Raw genomic sequence first — 24,139 nt, 5'->3', positions numbered from 1 at the left:
GGTTTTTTATTGTTTCTGCTTGTTTGGTGAGTTTGCAAACGTTTTTGAAAGGAAAGTCTGACGCGTACAATTAGCTCATTTGCATAGTGCAGCTCGTGCATTTTCAAACCCGAGTCGGTGTTTTCAATTGTCAACAAATCTTGACAAAGATTTCTTTCTTTATCTTTTGTGCTGAGATGCTGCAACAAATTTCACGAACGCAAAAAAGGCCACTAACATCATGTGTGTTTCTTCAACATGAGCATAGTGAAGTTTTACACTGCGAAAATGAAAATAGACAACGAGTTTTGATAACTCGATCAACAAAATCGAAATCGTTATTCGAAGTTGATTAAAGAAAGCGTCATCGTAACTTTGCTGATTATTTCTGCTTTATTCACATATTTTCAGCTTAGCTTTTAATATGTTCTCAAACATTTATCAATCTTAAACATATTTAAAAACTATAGAGTTGTTGCTTGAGTTCGATGTACGCTTTCACACGAAAGTGCGGCGGAAGTACAATTTGTCACGTTTACTGACTGTACAAAACACGCATCGGCGGGCGCTCTCATTCATCGACAAGAGAGAATTTACTGGGTTTTTACACGAATAAAACTGAGCAGTACCTACGGACGTAAAGTTATTGGGCCTTGATGAAACATCAAGCGTTGCTTACAATTTAGGCGAAGCTCAAACTAGCAATTATTTTGTTTTACTTTTCGGTCGCGATAGACTGGCAAATTCCTCGCAAACGTGTGGCAAGAGGAGCTAGGAAAGTATGAATGCCTGAAGCTCTGCTATATCTAAATATATCCAGCTAGTGTTTTTTTTTTTTTTTTTTTTTTTGCTGTGTAATGGAAAAGCTGTTAATCTTCAACATATGTGAAATTTAAAGTGGAGTAATGCACAGCTCATGTAAAAGAAGCATCCGTCGGAACACAACTTGGTCAGCGATATATATAAGCTTAAAGAGGAACATACCTAAATTCGACACTGTCTTACTTCACTCAAACTGGGGCATCTTACGACGAAAATACTTAATTCCAACAGACGTAAACGCGCTGAGTTGTGGGCCAAAAACATAAAAAATTTCGGGAATTTCGGACGCTATTACCCCTGCGCGACATCCGCAAAAATCCTCGCAGCATGTACGCGCGTGTGCCGCAGGCGATGGCGCAATTTGTTCTAAAAATAGAATGATTGTCCCATATCATGGGGACAACCATAATACGAGAAATGGCGCGCGCTTACGGTCTCCGTCCCCGATTATGGCTCCTGATGAAACACAAGAATTTTAACCCACCGGGTGTCTTTTTATTCATTTATTTATTTATTTATTTAATTATTTATTTATTTATTTATTTATTGGCATTTTGTTTAGATTTTTACAGCAAACACTGACCAAGATACCGTTTTATATCACCCTCTAAGCCTGCCAATCAAAATACGTTACATTCGAGTTGTTCCATGGACATGGCACAGTCGTATTTCTATGAGGATGGAGCTCTATGTTTGTCCAGGTAGCTCAATATGCTTGTACTAAAACAGTGTATTGACACGCGAAGCTCGTTCTACATCCGCTTTGCTGGGTTTCGGTACGTCTTGCTGTGAATATGCGCAAGCTAATTTCCAGGTATTTTTAATAAGACTGTAAAAAAGCAACTCCAAAAATATGTAAAATTTCATTTGTTCTACATAACAATTCTTGCTCTTAACAAGGTACTAAGATAACGAAAGGTAATTAAATTGAATTTTCTCTAATACAAATTGCCAATGCCAATATCAGTTTTATTTTGTTATTATTTTTTTTTTTTTCGTAATCTACTGTAGGTCTTATACGTCGGGTAACATGAGGTGGCGTGGCGAGGTTAAAATTGCTATTGTGAAAATACACAAAAAAATACAAATGCCATCCTAACTGAATCCTCAAATGGGCTTATTAATATTATTGTTATTAATATTAGGATTATTAACCCTATTCATATCTGGGGTTGCTATAGAGGCCTCGCCAACTTTGAACGTTTGCAAATTAAAAATCAGTGAAGCAAAGAGCTTTAGACATAATGCCTTTTCCTGAACTTTACCTGTCAAACGATTTGGTACGACATGCCATTGGTCAAGATATCGATATTTCCATGGCAACCGTATTTTGACGTGCATGTCTTTAAAATTTGAATTTTCCTGCAGTAACTCCTGCTTTTTGTTAGATATATTAGCTATCTTTATCGGTTTTGACTATATATTTTGAGCCAGTTTTTGTGGCGTAAATCATCCAAGGTCCATTGTCATAGCTTTAATGGTATAGGGGTTATAAGGCGAGTGTGTCAAAAACCAACCTCCTCCCTGTCTCAGAAGAAAAAAACGCCCTGTCTGAATAGGGTTAATGTCATACCAGGTAACAAATTGAAAATTGTTCACAAGGTAGTACGTTGATAATTTAACTTTCTGTTTCACCGTCTTTTCTTTTGCGAAGAATGTCAGGATCCTCTTGGAATGGAAAGCCGCGCGCTCTCCGACGCTCAGATTTCTGCTTCGTCCGAGTGGGATCCGAACCATGCGGCCATACAAGGGAGACTGAACTTTCAGGCAGGTGATGGGAAGAGCGGAGCCTGATCGGCGAAACAAAATGATCAAAATCAGTGGCTCCAAGCAGATCTGGGCTGCAGCAAAAAATCACACATTTAGCGACGCAGGGGAGGAATGCACATAATCAATGGGTGACCAGTTACAAAGTGGAATACAGTAACAATGGCGTGTCCTTCCATTGTTATCAAGAACATGGCATCGACAAGGCATGTGAACTTACTTATACTTGCTTAGTACATAACTCTGGAAACCTGCTAACGCCCATCCTGTGGTGTATTTTTTTTCGAATTTTTTTTCCTCACCCGTGATGACGTTAAGGGTCTTTAGACCCTCCTGACCCTGGTAGATACTGAAATGTCCCTATTTTCTAAAGGGAAACAAACAAAAAACAAACCTGTGAAAATTCAAAATGGTAAGTGCCCTTCCCATGTGCCTTTGGGCTACAGAGAAAGACGTTGTTGCCAGGGGCATTTTGTTTGAATTCTCGGAAAAGTTTTTCGATAATTTAGTCACAACAACCACAACAGTCATTTTATTCCGTCCAAACACACTGACCGTGGAGAAACACCCTGATGAATACAATTTTTGTCAGACCTGTTGAGGTGTTATCAAATCCATAGCCAATATCCAGGCTATATCTCTTTCATGTGGGCTTTTTCAGATGGAAATTGCCAACTGGTAGCTCGCTCAATACTGATAAAAGTCGCCGAGACCTAGTTATACATGTAATATCCTTAACATAGTTTTTCGGTCAACTTGTCTGGCAGTTATCACTACAGCAAACTTTTTTTTACCAGAAGTTAAGTTTAGTGCAATGCATGGATTATTTTTCCAGGGCGTTTCCGCATTTGAGGAACTTTGGTATACGGGTGCCAAGTGGAAATTGTTTCCCATACATTTGGTCTTCCAGAGCGCTTTTTTTTTTTAATTTTGATCCTAATAAAATGATATTTTTTTTCGGCTAACACTACTTTCTGTCTTTTTAAATTCGTATTCAGATTTTTACTGCAAACTCAGACCGAGACACGATTGTGTACAACGTTGTGAGTCCACCCATAACAGCTCGCTACATTAGAATCGTTCCCAGAGCCTTTTTAAATCACATTTCCATGAGGATGGAGATCTACGGTTGCTAAGGTAAACAACTATCCGGCTAACGGTTGCTAGGATAAATAGTTATCCAACTACTTGGCAAAGTTAATAGGAAGTCGTCAGAAATTAGATTCTGGGAGCGACCCTCTGTGAAAGGGCGGCCACGCTATTAGCCACGCTACTAGCCACGCTACTAGCGGCTCGCGGCATCGCCGCTCGCACGTCACGCTCACTTGTTTCGCGTACTTTCCTGCGACTTTTCAAGGAAAGGAGAGAACCTAAGAGCGAGGAGGCCCTCAGGGCAAATTGCGGATTTTGATATCACTTAGTGAGTTGAGGGACTAAACGGCATTGTTTTTGCCCACCGAACTATTGCAGTTCAAGAAATGCTTCCTGTTTTGTTCGTGGTGGTTTTCATGGATCTGCCACGAAATCTTCTCAAACTCATTAACAGTTTATCAATTGCAAGTTTAAACAATGGAAATTATGACCGTGACGGTGTTTGGATATCTGATCGTAACAGACTTTTTCGATTTTATTTCTCCGTTTGTTTCCTTAGTTCTAGTTTCGATTGAGAAGATATATCAAACACTCAGAACGGTGTTTGATCACATTTCCAAACACCTCGAAGTTCGTCAAAAATACTCCGCTGCGCGTCGTATTTTCAACTCTCTTCTCGATGTTTGGAAATGTGGTCAAACACAAGTCATATAATACATAGGTAATAGTATGAAAGTTCGAGCGATTAATCACTTAAATTGAATTCGTTAAATTTGAAAATTCTTTCCTCGTGAAATTTGAAAATTCTTTCAAGTTGCACTTACCTAGAGGCTCGTGCAATTTTGAGAGAATTTTCAATTATCACTCGTCGTGTAAATATTTAATTGCACTCGCATTCATACGATTACCCGTACGTGCCAAGACCTCTTCCGTCGCGGTTTCCATTTTAACAAAGAAAATTCCCTTTAGACCACAAGAAAGTGGATTGCCCAAGGACTTGGTAAAAAAAAAAAATTAACGTTATAATTTAATCGGTGCACTTGGTTTGCTTGTCTCAATAACACAGATGGCTTGCGTGCAATGGACAAGGTCAGTTCAGGAGTTGGATGGTGTTGGTGCCTATTCAGCAAGCTTATGACATCCGTTACAAAACTGAAGAACATCGACAGACCCCTGTTTAGCAGAGATCACCAAAATAGTAGAATAGATTTTCCAGCTCTGAAATTTCCCCTCTATTAACTTTGTCTGAACTAAGCCTGTTTTATATTATTTGTTTTGGGCACGACGCTCGCAGGGCTGTATGGTCATCATTGAATTTTCAATTCCAATGGCAGCAAGTGTTTGTCATTATGAAAATTAGCATTCCAGCGTCACTGCAATCCTTCTTTGGAAACCCAAAATTAAATATGTATTTTCTGAACTTCTTCGTTACAGTGTTGAGCTCTCAAACGTTCTGTTTAAACAAACGTCATCCTTAAAGGATAAGGAATAATTTAACGTTTTGTGAGCAATTAAAACGTTTGAATGCAACATTGATCAAATTCAAGTGTGAACCATTTTGATCTGAAGTTAAGGGACCGTTCATTTTTTATAAGGTAGGGGGGGCTGGTGGGATTTGGGGGGGGGGCCATGCGAAAAAAAATGGCTTTCGAGGGGGGGCCATCCCAAAAAAATAAGGGAAAAAGGGGGGGTCACGTGAAATATTTTAGTAAAACTTTAAAATGGCACAATGTTTGATTATCAAAAAAATTGTTATAGAATAAACATAGAAGGCAGGATATAAATTTATTACAAACTTTCCTTCTGCTTTAAAAAAACGTGTAGCTACTGAAAAGAAGTATTTAACACTGTTATTTTCGAATGCAACTCTCACTGGCACTCATCTTCATCTCCGCTGTCGTCGAGTTCTTCGTCGCCGCTTGTACTGCTATGGGAGTCTCTTTCACCAATGCTGCAAGAAGCAGCAATGCTTTCCGTCAGAGTGTACTCTTCAGGGTACATGAAGGTGTAAACATAATCTCTGACTTCCCGCTCAAGGTTGGTGGTGATTCTGCTTCTTGCAGCATTGGTGAAATAATTCCCTTCCAAGAGCTGTGCGATGTATAGCCCATCTCTTCTAAATATCGACGTGGCAACATCCTCAACTTTAAGACACTCTTCCGGGACGGCCGTTCTAGGAGGGTACACAAGGCATTGTGGAAGATCATTTCCTAGCGGGTTTCCAACACAGATTCCATAAACTCGTTGGACGTTGTTTTCAGTCCACTTCCTCTTTCTTTCATTTGACTTTCTGCGGTTTTCTTTTTTCCTTCTCCTTTTGTTGATGTGCTGTTTGAGTATGCCTTTGAATATGCTGTTATAATTGCTCTTCTTATTTTCTAGTGCTTCCATGTCCTGCGTGACCTTCGTCAACTTAGCTTCTGTACATTTGATCTGTTTTACATTAAAACTGTGGGCAGTTTCTTCGCCCTGCTTTAAAGCAAGCCCATTGGACTGAAAGAGTGTGGAATCGTGTTCCTTTACATCTTTCAATATGACATTCAACTTTTCCACCACTGCTCTGTGCTCTTTGATGGAGAAGTTCAGTTTTCTTCCATCACTGGGCTTCAACTGGTACCCTTGCATGGAAAACTCACTCGCCCTTTCTGAACAGCCATCCGCACCTAGAAAAATTGCTTCTTTCGCATGTAAGATGTCAAACTGCCTGGATCGTTCAGCAGTAAACCTTTTCTTAAACGACTCGTCGCTTTCGCCATTATGGCGTATTTTGGAATGAGCCTCTTTCATGATGCTCATGTAGTAATGCGGTCTTTCCCCGATTGGATTAACAATATAAAGAAGAAAGAGTATGGAAGTGGCAGGCTGGTTTTATCTGACCCAGAGAGCGTTGCTCTATTTGCAGATAAGTTTATTGTCAAATCGAAGTTTGTGGTGGATTATCTTCAGCATCTTGAAGTGCTGGAATTTAAAAGGAAAAAGAGAGCAGAAGAAAAGGCAAAGTTAAGTAGGGAAGAGGATTATCCTTGGACTGAGTTGTGCGAAGATCTAACCAAGCTTAAAAAGCTACATGTTCCAGAACTAAACAAGTACTCAAACCACGGGCTGAAGCAGCATTTCAAAAGCAGCAAGAGTGAGAAAGTAAAGGCAATTGTAAGACATTCATGCTTGCAGCAGAAGAGTCCTCTCAGAGCTGGCCAACCAACACTGAGAAATGCCAAGACATTGACACAAAATGACAACAGGGCAAGTGCTGACAGCAGTGAAATGGATGAAAGTGACAATGATGAGTATGACAGTGATGCCATTGACTCTGGGGGAGAAGATGACTCAAGTGACGTCATTCTTGCATTCATCAATTCAGATGAGGAAGACGCCAATGAGAGGCCAAATGCCACACGCTCAGGGCGAGCCATAACTAGGAGATCCGAAATTGACTTCTCTTTCTTTTGATTTGTTTTTTAAACAACAGCTCTCTGTCGTATAGAGATTGTAAATATTGTCTTCATAGTGAGCACAATAACGTGAAGTAGGAGGATAATAGAGAAATATTAAAAAAGTTGAAATCTAAATATTGTTTGTTCAATTTTTTTTGGGGGGGGGTCATCCCAAAAAATGACCGCTATAAGGGGGGGCCATGTGAAAAAATTGGTAAGCTGAGGGGGGGTCATGCGATTTTTAAATGGTGCTTCCCAAATCCCACCAGCCCCCCCTCCCTCATAAAAAATGAACGGTCCCTAAGTACCTGTGTTCGTGTAGTGTGTCGCAAGGTGCACGCAAAAGATGAAACTAATTGTCCGGGTGAGCACAGGAATTACCCTATGTTTGATTTGCGGGAGACTACGGTTGGCATTACTGAAATCATGATAGGAATAAAATCTTAGAGATAGCAACGGTACGAGGGCTAAGGGAAGAAGGGCGAATTGTTCGATAAAAACATCTTTTATCCTTGAGGGAACGCCCGCTCTCTCTCCTGGGGTGATACTTGACACAAACCAGACCTACGGACCATTGCGTGACCGTCATGGCTCGACATACATAACATTATGCGTGGACATTATGTCTGGTTTTAAATGGTTTGAACCCAGGAGTATCAGTAGTTCGTATAGTGTGATCGTCCGGGTGAGTGTAGTTCTGAAAAGAACTGTTGTTGGTGACTAGTCACACCTTTTCCTGTTGACAGAAAGGGCTCAGTGTAATTTTCGTTTAGGTCTTGAAATCGCATTGTATAGTCACGTTGCAACGTGTCTTCTGGACCGAAGCTATAACTCTCAATTTTACCTGAGTCCGCGATATGACCATGTGATACTGGTCAGCGGATATCTTGTTTTGACAGCCGTCAATGAACCATAACTTGGATGTCCAATATCAAAGATGTACCTATGGTAATGGTGCTACTCTCTTATTTTTCAAGGTATGGAGCTCAGCTCTCGCACACGCAGTGCAAGTGGCGTACAGCCGTATTTACGTACGCACAGACAGTTACGTGACGACCAAAATTTTTAGATTGATGGTTTACCAAAGTTTTTAAGGTATGGGGCTCCGCTCGAGCTCCTTGAGCGCACAGGAGCCTCTCTATCATGGACTGAGTTTGATTTGGTTCCATTTGATCGATTGAGTCAATAGGTTATTTCTCAGCCAATGAGTTCATGAATTGCGCCACTCCAAAAATAAAAGAAAAATAAAAACCAACCCCCAATTATAAAATCAAATTACCGACACACTTCGACAGACAGTCCGGCAAACAGTCCAGTACTGTGTCGACGACTGTCGCGCACTTTCTTGCATTCCAGACAAGACAAGACACAGGTCACATCGCTTATCAAGTCTCCTTTTCCAAACCTTCAGACATCTTTGAAACAAAATTTCGTGTTTCCACATAATACGCTAAGACTATATCATGCTATGGTAATTACGGTAATTCAACGACATCATCGCTTTCTATTATTATTATTTAGCACAGACAATATCATGTCAATGTGTCAACATCATAGCCTTGCTTAGCATGCCAATAAAAAATAATAATAATAATAATTCATCCACCAACCACAGTTCAGAGAAGCTCTTTTGTTGTTGATGTTGCAACCACCATTGATTAATACGTGGCTTATTTCTGGAGCTGGTGGTTTGAACAGAGAACAAATTAACAAGTTGAACCGGACGTTTTAGCTTCTCGCTGCAATGTGATATTTTGAAGCCGTTTTGCAAGATTTTCACGAGACCGTCTTAGAGATGCTAGTTGTACCTTTTTGCTTTGCTTTCGTCTTGTTGGCTTCCTTGATCCCAGAGGCGCAAGGTAAGGTGGTCTTCAGTAAATGTTTGAGAATGTTTTTGTTTAAGTGCAGCTTGTTTTGTTGTTATTACCGTGTAGCAAAAGGATGAACGACGTTTTCACCACCCTTGACTGACTCATTTCCACGTAAGGCGTTCAGACGAGACTTTGCTGATATACCGTACGATCCAACGTTAAAGCCTTCCCTACTTCTATTTGCTAACAAAGATATTATTTCGGATTTAAATTCGGTTGTATTCTTTCATAGAATTTGTATTCCAGTTTTTTTCTCGCCATTTTGTTATCTTTGCACCTGTCGAGGACTGCAGTTGCAGCAGTCGAAAGCTTGAAAATCTCTAAACATTTTTAACCAGTGAATGGTTTAAAAGTTTTTCACCTCTCAAAAGAGTAAAAAAATATCTTACAGAAAATTTAATGGTAAGCAAACTCGAGAGTTCAACGAACGCCAAAGGGAAACGGTAGGTAAAGTCTGTATACTGGGCAAGTGGCCCATCAGGCCGAAGCTTATATTTTTATATATATTATATTTGTATCATATTCGTGACACAATAGGTTACCATAGCAACAGTATGACCTGCTAAAAGCATCCTTAATTACAACTCAAGGGGCTTATACTTCAAAAACGGCACGGTGAACTTTTTTTTGATAAGCATGCAACTTTTGGCAAAGTTTTAAAAAAATTCCGCACATAGGGTCCAGAGCCACCTTAAATTTTCAAAACTCAACCAGTATTTTCCCAATAATCACCGCACGTTAGTTCAATAACACACAGTAAATTACAGGGAGTTATTTCAACTCCAAAATTTAATTTAAGGTACAGGATAACCGGCTCTGTGGGGGAAATTTTAACTCCCAAATTTAACTCCAGATGTGGGGTGTTAAGAAATCGAAAATATGTATCGTGTTTCTATTGAATGAAAAAAACACGAATGAAAGTTTGGGAGAGCGAGAACTGCTGTGGGAAAACGAGCTGACATGCAGGCCAGTATAGCTCTAGTCCACAGTGGCTGTTGACTTTTCGACACTTTGAACAGCTTTCTGAAACGTTGGCAGGTCCCAGGACAGGCGAAAGTTTGGAAGTGAAGGTTTCTGAAAAAGCCTTTTACCTTTTTCAACGTTTACTATACGTGTGGGAAGAATGCCAAAACCTTGAGACCAAAATATGTTGCAGTTAAACTAATGGGCAGGCCTAGGTTTTAACTGATTAGAATTTGTGTTTACCACTAAAGAAAACTACGCAAACACAGTATTATCTTCCTTTTATTATTCATATTAGCAACAACAACGTGACAATCTGTCCAAATAATAAGATATTTCTTCTATGCAATCACTGCCATGCACCAATCACCATACGAGGGAACTGTTTAGTTGTAGAGAGCTCTGATAATTAAAAATTGAGTTCGGTATATTTGTAAAAAGTGCTTGTTAAAATTGATTTCAGATGTTACAGATCAGCTTATGACTCACACTACTGAGTCACTCTCCAAAGCTTCTCGCTGGAATGTTATATCACCGGCCAGTGTTAGGAAAAGTTTCGTGCGTAAACATGTTTTCATTGCTTTTCTGTTCAACCTTCTTGTTATTGGATTTCCTGATCCTGGAGGCACAAGGTAAGGTTCTCTTCATTCAGCGTTTAAGAATATTTCTTCGGTTTTATCGTTATTTTTGACGATGTACAATTAAAAACACTCAACAGTTTTCAGTGCCAATTTTGTATACAATTTGAAATAGTTTACACTTCTTTTCTTTTCTTTAATTTTGTTTTTGCCATCATACTGATAAATTACGCGTTTAATTTACTCGCATGATCGCAATAAGCGTTCAGCGCGGTTTAGTTTTCTCCGCAAGCTTTCAGTGCATGCAGAAAACAATGTACAGTCGAACCGCGGGTTGCGACCACCTCTCGTACGCGACCGCTCTCCTCAGCAACCACTTTTCTTAAATACCAAAAGTTTCCAAGTCGAATCAGTATACTTGGAACCTCTCGTAAGCCACCGCGAGCCGACCACTTTTAGAGATAAAAGTTTGAAATTTTCTTTTGTTTTTAACCTCACGTTAGCAACCACTTAAATAATAAGAAAACAAAAAATAATAATAAGGTGTTGTAACATTATCGCATTCCTGGTAGTATAAGAGACGGAAATTTCTAAGTGGCAAGTACTGGATTTTTTCTCGAAATCGACTTTTCACAGGAAAATAAAAAAAAAAAATTAATTAAAACAATTAAAACATTTAAAACTTGGTGTAAGTCTCGGCAGCTACCATATGCTAAAGAGGCAAAAATTTGACCCAATATGATCTAAACTCTCGTAAGCGACCACATGGACTTGATATTTTGGATGGTCGCTAACGGGAGGTTCGACTGTAGTCAGCTCATATCCGATTAATTTATTGTACCATATAATATCACCATTTTCTTGAAGGTACAATTTGTGAGGACATAAGATTTGGTTTCGTTCCTTGGGGATGATCTGGATTAAGATCACTGATATTAAATCACTCCGCGGATCATGGTGCATCAAAGGAGCCAATAAATCCTCGTCCAGTATGTTTTCATTGGTTTTTTGACGCACCATGATTCGAGTGATATTTGATCCTTGGGTCTGTTTCTCGAAACCCCCGGAAATTTTTCGGGCCCGTAAAGCCATTTTCAGTTAGTCTGTAACTAAAAAGAGACAGGTGTATACGCCTGAAAATTCTCGTATGAAGGGAACCTCTCTTCGTATTAAGAATACGTGAATAAAACAACGCTGTAATCAAAAGGTTTGAGATTTTGCTATGACTCTCTAGGTGCGAAACCTTTTGGGGGGGCTTCGCGTTATCCTAAATGAACATACTCTCATGAAATGTTTCCACTGAGCTTGCATGAAGTCGATATTAACAATTTCCCCTCCCCCGCCCCCCGTCGATTAATTGCAATCTTCTGGAAACCTTCAAACCCTTACCAAAGTATTCTTTTGAAGTTTTTCGTAATCTGATAAAAGTTTTGGATATTGAAATAATTGGTATTACGAAAAATTTAAATGACCCTAACTATATTACTAGTAAATAAACGGGAAAGAAATTTAAAACAAATATTACGCCAAAACGTGGGTGTTTTTTCAAGGTTTGTTAATTAGCTTAGAGTAACGTTCGTGCGGTAACGAAAGGCTAAGTCAGTTGCGATTCTAGTCAAGTCACCGTTAAGTAACCGAATGAATTCTTCCAAATATAAAGTTAATATTTTAATTTGATTCAAGTTGATATTTGTAAAATCTACCCTGTGGGAATTGCTCTGACTAGAGTTTGCGCAACATGAAACATTAATGAATACTAATTCATGAACAGTTTCTTACGAATTCAAGCGAGAAAACTGATCTGAATTTTGTAGCAACTTTCACAAGCGTTAATCGACGGTTTCTGTGAACTTAAACCTTTTAAAATAATTCAGTGAAATGTATCCCCGAGAGCAAGTTAGACACTTCTCTCTTAAACAGGTGGTTTTGATAAGCCCATACAAATTTGTTGAACAGCTGTCGTTGCTTGTAATATTTTGTCAAAACGAAATTAATTAAAATTCGTTGTTTACCCACCTTGACAAAAATCATTACACTTAGTCCGGCCCAGTCCCTGAACTCTTTCTCTCGCAATGTTGTCCAGTCTCCCCATTCTATATAGAGCGGGAAGACTTGCATTAAAATGTCATTCGTAGTCTTCTCGCTTTGAATAAAACAATAGGAAAGTACATATGACGAGAAAACTAATAGAAAGTAGAATATATTTCTATCCCTCCTTTTGGTTTGAAAACAAGTTTAACATAATTGAGTAAGAGATTCACAGAAAATTTACGTTCTTCAGGTCAATGTCGCATTTTGCGATTCACCATTGTTCCAATCCGTGGTCGTCGGCTGGAGAATCACGTGATACAAACCATTGAGATCATCAATGTAGATGTCTGTCAACTGCAATGTTACCTGGAGCCAAACTGTGTCAGTTCTAATTTTAACAAGAAGGAAGCGGCAAATGGACAACACAAATGTGATCTTAACAACGTTACTTATGAACACCGTGACAGCGACCTCACGAAGAACGAAAATTATGTGTATCGTGGAGCTGAGGTAAACATTCAACCTGTTAAAGTTTTTAACTTACCTACTAGACCTTTCTTACTATTTTTATTTTGTGAGGATTATTTTGGGCCAGGATTTACGAATTGCGAGGCAGCGCGAGGTCTCGGTCGTTCAGAGCTGTCAAATCTTAGTGTCGATCTGCCATCTTGGATTTCTAGTAAAGACCCCGGAGACGAGGTTGCAAGACTTCTCTGTATTCAGATTCAGTTGCGATTTAAAAATCCGTCACGTAAGTAAGTTCGGACTCTTTGTTGTTGGCGGCCTTCAAATTGGTTTCTCTAATTTTCGAATTTCTTAACCAGATTAACCAGGTTTCTCATTTATTAAAATGATTAAGTGGAACTTCTAAATCTTTTCTTATAATTTATTTTCACACCGCCACACGCGACACCACCTCACGCGCTAAATAACTTAATAAACTGTTTTTCTTTTACAACTTATTACTTGGTCAGGGTGTATCAGTGTGATCACTTCCAGGATTTTAAAAACTTGAACCTTGCAAAATCTTAACAGGATACTTTATTCTTCTTTTAAGAATGCTTGTGCAAAGAAACCATGCCAGAACAACGCAACCTGCCAGGCCGGTTTTACAGACAGAGATTATCAATGTTTGTGTGTTCCCGGATTTACTGGCCATGATTGTGAACATGGTAGGAAACACTCTCACGCAACTTATTATTAAAAGTTTGCGAGGCTTAAACCGTGGGGTGGGGCTGAGGCAGTTCACATAGGGATATAAACGTTGTGTTAATGTTTTTGATTTTACTGTTGCTTCTGTTGCGAGGTTGTTCTAATGCTAACGTTGATGCCATTGGGGAGCAGGGATGGCGCAGTGGTGAGAGCACTCGCCTCCCACCAATGTGGCCCGGGTTCGATTCCCGGACCCGACGCCATAATTGGGTTGAGTTTGTGTTGGTTCTCTTCTCTGCTTCGAGGGTTTTTCTCCGGGTTCTCTGGTTTTCCCCCCTCAGCAAAAACCAACATACAGCTGATTCCAGCTGGCTGTAAGCTGTGCTCCAAGGTCACACATGGACCGTATAGCGGCTGCCAGAGGCGCCAATGTATGCTTTCGGTTCGACCTTGTTGAGCTGCGTCGTTGCTGTACTTTGCGACGGCGATTAGCCGCGACAATTATTATTATTATTATTATTATTATTATTATTATTGTTTCCATAATGTCAGTGTTATCAGCTATTATTGTTATTGTTGTTGTTGCTACTGCCGCTACTGTTGGTTTTCTGTACAATATGTTGTTTTGTGACTTCTGTTAGTGATGGTATAATTGTTGGGATGTTAATGTTGACGTTGCTGTTGGTGGCTGACAATTGATGATGATGATGATGATGGTGATGATAATGATGATGATGTGATGGTGATGATGTGACAGTGATGGTGGTGATAGTGATGGTGGTGGTAGTGATGATGATGGTGGTTTACAGTCTGCCGATAGACAAGAAGTGTTACTTCTCTTTTCTTCTTTCTAACATACAAGCCAACAAGTTTCAAAATGATGCATAATAACCAAATTTAATTTGCTTCATGAAAATGACCACCTCATTACCTGAAATTTTCGCGGCACGTTAATTTCGCAAATTTCGCGATTAAAAAAAATTCGAAATTAAAGTGACACGAAGAGTAAGTGTCGCGAACATAACATGACGCGAAAATTAAGTGACTTACATTTTGTTACTGTTGACATGTAGTCCCCCCGTTGTGTTTTTGTTAATTTGACCTTATTGTACCTTTGATAAAATCGGTTTACTAAATTCAAGAACATGTTAAAGTGACATTACCAAGGAAATACATTGTGTTACCCAAAACCGCGAAGTGAAAGTGATTCAAAATACACAATTTTCGCAAATCCGGGAATTTGAGTGTCATAAAATATATGCTCCTCAACAATCGTGAAATAGACGTGAAGCGAACCATGCCATTCAACCAAAAATTCCGGAAATTTTGGGAGGAGAGTCAAATTTATGAACGGAAATTCCTGGTAGGAAATTTCCAGAAATTTCAGCATACCCCTCAAGGTTGTCCTCTTCATTCGTCCCTCCCTTGAAATTGCCGGAAATTCAAGCTGGAATGAGACCAAAAATAATGCTCGGGGCCTTGAGAAGAGTGGGATTACTTAGAGGAGTATTTCCTTTCTTTTTAATGCCTCTTCCTCTGCGTCCATGTACGTCTTTTAATTTTATTTATTTATTTTCCGCAGAAAAGCCACAGTTTCTTGTCATTTGCGAAGGGGAAAGTGGAAAAATAACCTGCCAAAAAGGGAAAAAAATCAGCATACTAGACGCGAACTATGGCAGGCTGGATCGGGATACTTGTTTACATCCGGCCATGAGCAACATTAACTGTGGTGCCAGCAATTCTCTTCAAATCGTTCGGGACAAGTGTAATGGGAAAACCGAAAGTCAGCTGACTGTGGCAAACTCAGTGTTTGGTGGCGATCCATGTGGGGGAACATACAAATATCTGCAAGTCAAATACAGATGCCTGGAATTGTAGAAAATTTAGAACCACCTTAAAGACTTCAATAAAACTTGTTAATAAAATGTATTTCGAATATCTAAACTTCCTTTATTTGTAAATTGCGATTTCTTTAAACGCGCGGCCATACAGAGATTTGGTTATCTCTATAAAAGGTTTATGCGCTCAGAGCGCATAAAATCTCGGTGAAATGCCACCTTTTTTCCTGTTAGTTTGCACAGATCTCTGCACACAAAGAATCAAAATAATAGCTTAAAATGTTGATAACTTCTGCACAAATAAACTACACAAAATATCACGGAAGAGTACATATAATCTCTGTGCCATATTTCGGAAAACTTTCGCACAAACATTTCGGACACTGAAATATAGCTAAAGTAAATTTGCGCCTATAAAACTGCACCATCAAGCTCTACAGTTGCACCGACCAGAAAATAACACAAACGGAATACTGATTCCGATTATTACTCCGTCACTTGTGATCCAGGGAAAACTAAATTGTCGGAGTCGAAAGCGAAAGCAGAAGAATCAAACAATCACAATGCTCAATTCCGGGCTTTGTGATTGGTTAGTTCGTCTGTTCCTGCGTCCAACACCGACAAACTATGGAAACGTTCTGATTGTTCCGATTCCGATTCCTTAAGCCATAAGCGCTCTTCTGATTCCGAGTCATGGAGTAATCCTCGTCTAAGATGTTTCTATACCACAAGAAAAGCACCACGTCTCGTCGAATAACCAAAGTTAAGCCCTCATGATCATGATGATAAAAAAAAGAATGACAAAAGTAGTTTAGAACAAATATTTGAGTGTCATTGCGAGAAATGTCAGGGGAAGAGTCCACCCGGCCTGAATCATTGAACAATTTTAGCCTCACATTATCACATTATCATTATCACATTATCACATTGTCCATCCCCTATATACATCCCCTGAGGTGCGATTTTGTGTTCCCAACTGTGCACCGCACTATATCGTTAGAAGAATTCTCGCATCATGGTTCTGTAGAATGGGCAGTAAGGCTTAATCAATTTCCACCTGACGTCGAAAAGAGTTGAAAACGTATCAATGAGCAAGGAAATAAAGCATGGAAGATGGGAGATGATTGTCACTTATTGCCGCAGGATCATACAAACGACCGCGATATAACAATGACCAAGACGAAGAAGAATACGAAGGAGAAGAATTTTTGTTTACGTTCCAGCACAGCGCTTTAAAAGAATTTTTTCCTTTGAAATTGTTTGAACAATGGATGTTTTCTAAGGTTAAAATAAGCGATATCGCAAACACCTCATTAAGCTTGGCGGAAGCAAAGTTTTACGAAGTAGGCCTCGCGCCGCCATGTTTGTTGTGAGTTTTGCAAAACTTTAAATCCCGCGCGTTATCTCGCGACCCCTCAGGTGATCGCGTGATGCCTCGCGCTGAAGTGCCCGTTAGAGCCCAGGTTTCTCATGGAAAACCACCTTAAGGGCCCATTAACCGATTCATGCGCGCGCTCGCGCGCGTTGCTAAGGTGGTGAAATTTCACTTTCGGTTACTTACGTCAGCCTGAGCGCGGAAAACAATAACAACTCAAAAGCTTGCAAATTCGCTTACATTTTAGACGTTTTTCTTTGTGTTTCACAAAATACAAAGCAAAAAAAAAAAACAAAAAAAAAAAAACAAGCAAGGACAAAATAAGAGAAAGAGAGATAAACAAATTAAGAGCAACAGAAAGAGAAAAACTAACTCCGTGTGGCTTTGTTTGATCTTACCGAAGTACGCTGGTAGTGTAAATTGCGCACGCGCTGATAGGGTAACTTCCAATATCTATCGGGCGCACTTCCGGTTTCTTTAAATGCTAAAGGAACGCGGTTTTTCATTAAATCCAGCCTTTTTCGACGAATTTCGATTAAAGCCAGTGTTGGAAACATAGCTATGCATTCCTTTTTCGAAATCATGCTTTTTTCAGAGAATCACGAATTTTTCAATATTTTGAAATGCTTTCAAAATCTGACCTTTTAGAAATGAAACAAAATCGAGGCATAGCGTAATGAGGATTTAAATTAAAATATTAAATCAATGAAAAAAAATCCCGATAAAGTAATTTGCCTGGTAGCCTTTGCGTTTTTTCAGTATTAGTCACATGACCGTGGGCGTGGCCTGATGACGTCATCACTAGTGTTACTGATCATGAAAAAGTTAGAACACATAAAATAACTCTGAACTAACTAAAAATTATGAGGTTATATGAGAATAAATTTTCCTTAGCAACGGCTCGAAAAGATCGGTTAATGGCCCCTTAAGGTCATTCCACTGAAATAGAACCTCCACTGAGATTTTTGTGAAACTTTGCCCATTGATTGTTTATATTATAGGAACTTAAATTTTGAAATAAAAATGAGGGTTCCCCATGTTCGTTTAGGAGCAAAAACACCTTGTCTATATCCATATAAATCCTTATAATAGCACCATGATTGTAGTCACGATTGCTTGCTAAATTCACGTTTCCGACGATTGCTTTTTGTTACACAGAGAAATTTATTACTCAATTCAAAACAACAGAAAAAAATGATAGGTCACCATACTCGTTTGCGAGAAAATGACGACTTACCTCTATGGCGAGGTCCAGCTGTAAAGAAAAAGCCGCCATTTTTTAATGCGCGCGCGCAAATCACGCGTGAAATTATGCGCAGTAGAGATGCGCAAGCAATACTGGGGAGTAGCCTTAAGTTGAAATTCTGCTTGACACAGACAATATTGCACACATATTTTATTAACCATGCAAGCGCGAAGGTCGCACTGGAAGGATATCGGCCCGAGGTCTTGACAGCTGATAGGACCATCGTGCATCATCCGTACCAGGGGCCGATCTTTTACCCTGTGCGGTCCCGAGCAAGCCTTGTTAATAAAAAGATTTATTGCACGATTGAATGTTCTGAAAAAAAAAAAAAAAAAAAACAAGGTTCAAGGACTAATTCTACTAATTTTGAGCGAGATCCAGCGAGCGTTAACTAACGTCTGACGTTTATTTGGATGAAAAAGAATCTTTTACAAGCAAGTTAATTTTTTTACAAAAGTAGGCCATAAAACTACAACTAAACCAAACAAGTGGGATCATTCTGTCGGGACAGTGCTCGGTCCAATACTTGGAAAATATTGGACCGGCAACAGGGCAATAATTGGTTTATTTTCGTTATTAGCCCTCTGGAGTAACTAAGTTCACGTGCAATAATTATATTGTTTTTTCGTCTAATAGTCGCACAGAAATTTCTAAAACTGACGGAGGCAAACAAAATGACTGGATAACTTTTTTATTGATATAAATGGCCGCACACATCAGTTTCCAGTGCTAGTTATGATAATGTTAGAAGTTAAATCATACCGTTTAAATTATGATATGAGTAGCAAAACTACATTTTAAACATTTAAGATTATTGAGTCAACTGAAAGCCACAATTATACGTAAGGTTTAACACAAACTGCACTTTGGGACAAAAGCATGTAACGTAAAACCTTTTAGGCCCCGTCCACACTACGTTGGGAGGAATTTGTAAACGCAGCTTTACTTCCACACAAGTCCAGCTTTTCGAAAATGCTCTTCTATCCGGAGGAATTTGAAAACGCCGGCTTTTCGTTTTCGTGCGGACGGAAAACATTTTGAAAACGTAGCTTTTCGAAAACGATGACGTCACGATAATCATGTAATTTCGCTCTCCGAGTTTTCCTCAAACACAAATCCAAAATGACTGGTGATTGATATGTTTTCTTTAATTCCTCCGGCGTTGCGTGGACAAAAATCATTTGATGCGTTTCCAGAGTGAAACTTCCGTTTCCAAATTCCTCCGTTCTAGTACGGACGGGGCCTAATAAACGTATGATAAAGAGTGTTCAAACTAAGATGACACTGACATACTGCCGCCTTTCCATAAAGCTCTGGGCTAGTTTGTTCAAACAAAGAATTGGCCTGAATTTTGTTTCTTTTCATTAGAATTTTGTCGTTATCCGCTTGTACCCCTCAGTTTTGAATCACTTTATATTAGCGGTGAAAAAACATTACATTTATCCCCAAGAATTTAAAACTCCTGGACTTTTGAATAACGAGGTCCGTGACATTCTTGACTAGGCCATACTGAGAAAAACCAAATGACTTCATGCTGACGAAGAACACGAGCAGTTGCTTGTTCCTAGCTGATTGGATAAAAAGTTTGAAAATCAACACAAAGTTGACAAAATATCAGGTCAAAAATGACACAATTTCACTAAAAAAAATGCCAAGTGGCAACTCATGCTACAAATTAGTAAATTTAGCAATATACAAGCTGAACCTAAACCTATTTGCCAATCACTTAAAAAACTCACTGGATCAAAGCCAGTCATAGACAAAAAGTCTATATAGCGAAGATATTGGTGACGTCACCTATTGTTATCGTTGGACAGTTAACAGTCGGTCGACCACCCTCCACGAGAGAGGTAAGGAGAGTCTTGGGGCTCCAATGGCTTTTACTCTCCATTTACAAATTCTTCTTACTATACTGCTGACAGTGTGACTGACTAATCTAATGAATATACAAGCACGAAGCCCTCCGGCTAAATACCTTCATGTCAACATACATGTTTGGGTTTACTAAGCGTGCGAACTAAAGAGACCTCCCTGGCTTAGCTTAGACAAGAAACCGCACACACCAACCAGACGAATAGCAATACTTGATGAAGGGCCACTGAAAACGATGGGATAGATCATTCGTAAACTAAGTCGAACCATAACGTATACTTTCGTGGAGGTCTCAACCAAGGTCAGCAAGACTGCCGAAAACGGCTATATATCGTGAGTACAATTGTTAAGAACTAGAAAACTTGACAAAACCAAGAACAAAACTAAGTTTAAGGAAAGATATCTGTGGGAGGACCACACGAGACATATTGTAAACTACCGCTGCTTATATGCCATGGGCTTATACAACTTCGTAAAGGGTTTTGGATGGCCTTATAAACGAGGGGGCTTATATCTGGGAGGGCTTATAAGCGGAATAATAATAATAATAATAAAACAGTTTCACAAATACGTCTTTTTATATTCATTTCCCTCTAAACTTGAAATGGGGCTTATATAGGGGGGCGGGGGAGGGGGTTCTTTTAATAGTAGTAGAATTTTGCTTACAGGTGCATGGGTCTATCACCGGAGCCGCTTATACGGGGGTAGGCTTATAAGCGGCATTTTACGGTACTTAAAAAGAAAAAAAAATACAGTTAAGCAACGAAAAAAATTTAGCTTCTCATTATTATTAAATTGCTAACCAAGAGACCTTTAGCTTTTGTAACAAAGACTTCTTTTTAGTTTAATTTCCTGGAATTAGTAATAACAAAAACAGCGTTTGAGGGTTTAATTTTTCTACAGTAACGTAATGATCACCTTGCCATGACCAGCTGTATTGTAACAGCAATCACTTTGCTGATCTTTTCCAACATTATAGGAGCCTCCCCCTCCTCCACAGGAATCATTTTTATTATTCCCACTGCTTCCCCCTGAGTACCCTCCACCACCACCTCCACCCCTACCACCACCCCCACCCCCTCCAAAACCACCGTTTGCATGGCCATCCCAGGATTGTCCATCCGTCCCTCCCTGAACAAATCCTTTACCCCCTTCTCCGTCCTGTTCCGCGGTACCATTTCGTCCACTGAAGTAAAAACCGCCACCACCACCTGAGAAACAAAAATCAGTTGACTGATTGCTTTAAATATATTTAGCGATTCTAGATTTAGCAGTGTCAGGCGCGGCAATGGAAGTTTTCTGAATGAATAAATCACTTGCTTATCTTTCCTTTAAACGAGATTTTTACCTGACCCCATTTACTGCGTTGTTCAATAACACGAAAATACTGGGGTTCAAACTCAGCTCCTGGCATGTTGTGTCTCTTGTTTCTGTCAGTGAAATGTTTCTCGGTTTCCGAAGTTTGAGAAGTGCATTTCGAACGCTAACGTTCTCACTTTAGACGTGCAGAGCAAGCCAGGTATCTTCTTTTTTAAGATAATTCTTCTTGTCTTCCAGTTTTCTCCGCCAACATGGCAGAGTTTTAAGTTTTACTGATTTTGAGGAATCTATTTTGGATAACTTGGTTAACTGCATGCATTGTCTTGGAAACATTACAACACCAGGAACGAAATGGAGATTTCTTAACTTTGGTGAAGTGAAAGCATTCAAAGCAATAAGGCAATCCCTGAGTTCAGTTTGCCTCTCTGTCAAAACAAGTCTTCGTGCGAAACCATTCATATGAAAATGAGTTTGTCCTCAGGTTCATTCTCGTTTTGCAAATCGAACCCATTTTAATTCATATAAAGGGTAAGAGACTCGTTAAAGACTCGTTTTGAAACAGAGGCAATAGGTAACTCGGTCACTCTCACCTGACAGCTTATCATCTCCAGTCCCTGCACCTTGTCCATTGCTGCCTCCTGACCTTGAGTTGTACCCAGGATTCCCTGACTTGTTCGTGCTGGCATCACATCCCTCGTGTCTCGATGTTACAGCTCTGAGGCCTCCACCGCCTCCCGCCACTATCAAAGACGTATTGCTTCCTCTTACTACAAATGTTCCTCCACCACCTCCACCAGCTCCACCAACTCCAGAGCTCAAGTCGTGTCTTTTTCCTCCCTCTTGACCAACCAGAATTTGAATTATTTCTCCTTGCGAGAGGTTGAAGGTTCCAACCATTCTTGCACCTCTTCCTTTGTATTGTGAACTGTTCTGGTAGTTATCATGCCCCCCTGCTGCTCCTACTGCTTCTATTCTGTATTGACCAGTGTACGGCACAGTCCACTGTTGAATACCGCCGGACAGTGTAACTTGACCGTCATGATCCTGACCTGTGTAGTTACTACCGAGTGTCGTTGGACCATCTTTTCCACTCGCTCCGAGACTTGTAAAGGTAACATCGAAGCCTGAATAAGCGGGAAAGAATAACCGTGAGTCCAAAATTCAACAATCGAACAACTTTTGTGCCTACACCTACCCAAGAAGGTAACGGGTGGTGCTAAATTTTATCTTGCGAAACGAAAAGACAGATGAACCTTGCAAAAAGTTAAACAAGAATTTAGAGCGTATTTCGCGCCTGGTGCAGATTTTACACACTTTTAGTTATCTTTTTTTAAAATACCTTGCATACATCCATAGAGCTCCACTCTCGTTGATACGTAGCCATGCCAAGCCAATGGTCGAAAACGAATATACCGAGCTGTGATTGGTGGGTTAAGTACATGATATACAACTGTGTCCTTGTCTGTGTTTCCTTCAAATTCCTGAGTAAGTAGGACAATGAAATGTTAGACATCAACTTATTTGCTCAATAATTCAGTGATACCTTGTTAATCCGGTCATCAACGGACCGCAAAAATCTGGTTGAATTAGCGGGGGACTTTATTAAAGGGGTTCTGAGCTTTTCTTCGGGCCACAATAAATGGCTGTAATAACGAGGTGTCCGTATCAACAGGATCGTACGTGGGCGTAAGCCGAGGTTTCCCTGTATCATGAACGACAAATTACTCCTTAATTTTGGCGCAAAATTTCAACGTTAATCAAAAACTCACGATTGTAAGCGTAATTTGTCACCCATGATATTAAAAGGTAGTCAAAAGGTATACTCTGATTTCTCTTGCGCTATGTCAGAATTCTAATACTTTCCCACGTCTAAAGCCTCGGAAATTATTAGAATCGTGACAAAACGCGCGTGAAATCATTTCATATAAAAATAAATTCAGTGAAATGTTTCAATTCTTCGGTTAACACTTGCCAGGTTTTATGTTCATTTATTTATATTAATAATTAATAATGTTTATGAAAATGACTGAATTGCTGAAAACTGTAATCATAATTTCACTTGTCACCATACAGTCTTTTATTGGAGATTAAGAACATTAAGATATCGAGCAGCAGTTATGTCATGAACAGTTTAATCGTATTCTCTGAGAGTTTCGCCCAGTTACAAGCTGTAAATTTCATATTTCTTAAGGAAAAAAATTTAATGTTCCAATAGCGCTCAGTATTGCTTTTAAGCCTCCTCCAATATTGGCTGCTAATGTTTCAGTTTAGTTTCGTCGGTTTCCTTCTGATAATTTCATTTATACAGTTTTCAGCAATTCAGTCATTTTCATAAGCATTTTATGTGTAACAAAATCACATAAAATAGCTCTTTCATTTCACTTCTGTTTATTAATATAAATAAATGAATATAAAACCTGGCAAGTGTTAAGCGAAGAATTGAAACATTTCACTTAATTTAAGCTATTTTTACTTTATCTGTGGCTTGTCCCAGTTCCTTGTAGTAGTGGATTGCCTCTCCATTGTCACTGTACTGCAGTTTGTACTTAATTACCCACTGTGAAAACTCCAAGGAATTCCTTCCTTGGGTTGCTACTCGTGTCACTTTAGTGTACTGAACTCCCAGATCAACCTGCAGCCACGGATTTTCATCACTTGAATCAGCGACCCAAGCTCCAGCTGCCTTCATTGGAATTTCTTGAAAGTTTAGCCTTGCGCGCGAGGCAGCATGTACAGCATCTACTTCCGATGAGGCGTTAATTTGTGCGTCAGTGATTGCTCTGCTTTCCATACCGAGGG

At 39.5% G+C, this 24,139-nt stretch overlaps 1 protein-coding gene and 1 pseudogene across 1 annotated transcript; one reads left to right on the top strand and one right to left on the bottom strand.

Annotated features, from left to right (window-relative positions):
* The first annotated feature begins 2,302 nt into the window (after positions 1–2,302).
* Positions 2,303–4,462, top strand: LOC145488888 (lactadherin-like; annotated as a pseudogene).
* Positions 4,463–19,636: 15,174 nt separating this feature from the next.
* LOC145489418 (uncharacterized) lies at positions 19,637–24,131 on the bottom strand. The gene is made up of 4 exons (XM_081468389.1): positions 23,814–24,131; positions 22,680–22,821; positions 21,931–22,500; positions 19,637–21,231 (listed from the first exon to the last, which is right to left on the bottom strand). Exons 1-4 carry the CDS (start codon positions 24,129–24,131, stop codon positions 20,918–20,920), a joined length of 1,344 nt encoding a protein of 447 aa, XP_081324515.1. The 3' UTR covers positions 19,637–20,917.
* Between the last annotated feature and the right edge of the window lie 8 nt (positions 24,132–24,139).

This window comes from Orbicella franksi, chromosome 6 (genome assembly GCF_964199315.1).
Source record: "Orbicella franksi chromosome 6, jaOrbFran1.1, whole genome shotgun sequence".
NCBI lineage: Eukaryota > Metazoa > Cnidaria > Anthozoa > Scleractinia > Merulinidae > Orbicella > Orbicella franksi.
Note: the sequence above shows the minus strand (reverse complement) of the source record. Positions and strands in the feature narration are given on the sequence as shown.

Coding starts and splice junctions, on each gene's coding strand:
- LOC145489418 (XM_081468389.1), bottom strand. CDS start 24,131: ATGGAAAGCAGAGCAATCACTGACGCACAAATTAACGCCTCATCGGAA. Junction 22,501..22,679: donor GCTCTATGGATGTATGCAAG/GTATTTTAAAAA, acceptor TCGATTGTTGAA/TTTTGGACTCACGGTTATTC. Junction 21,232..21,930: donor TGGAGATGATAAGCTGTCAG/GTGAGAGTGACC, acceptor TTTGTTTCTCAG/GTGGTGGTGGCGGTTTTTAC.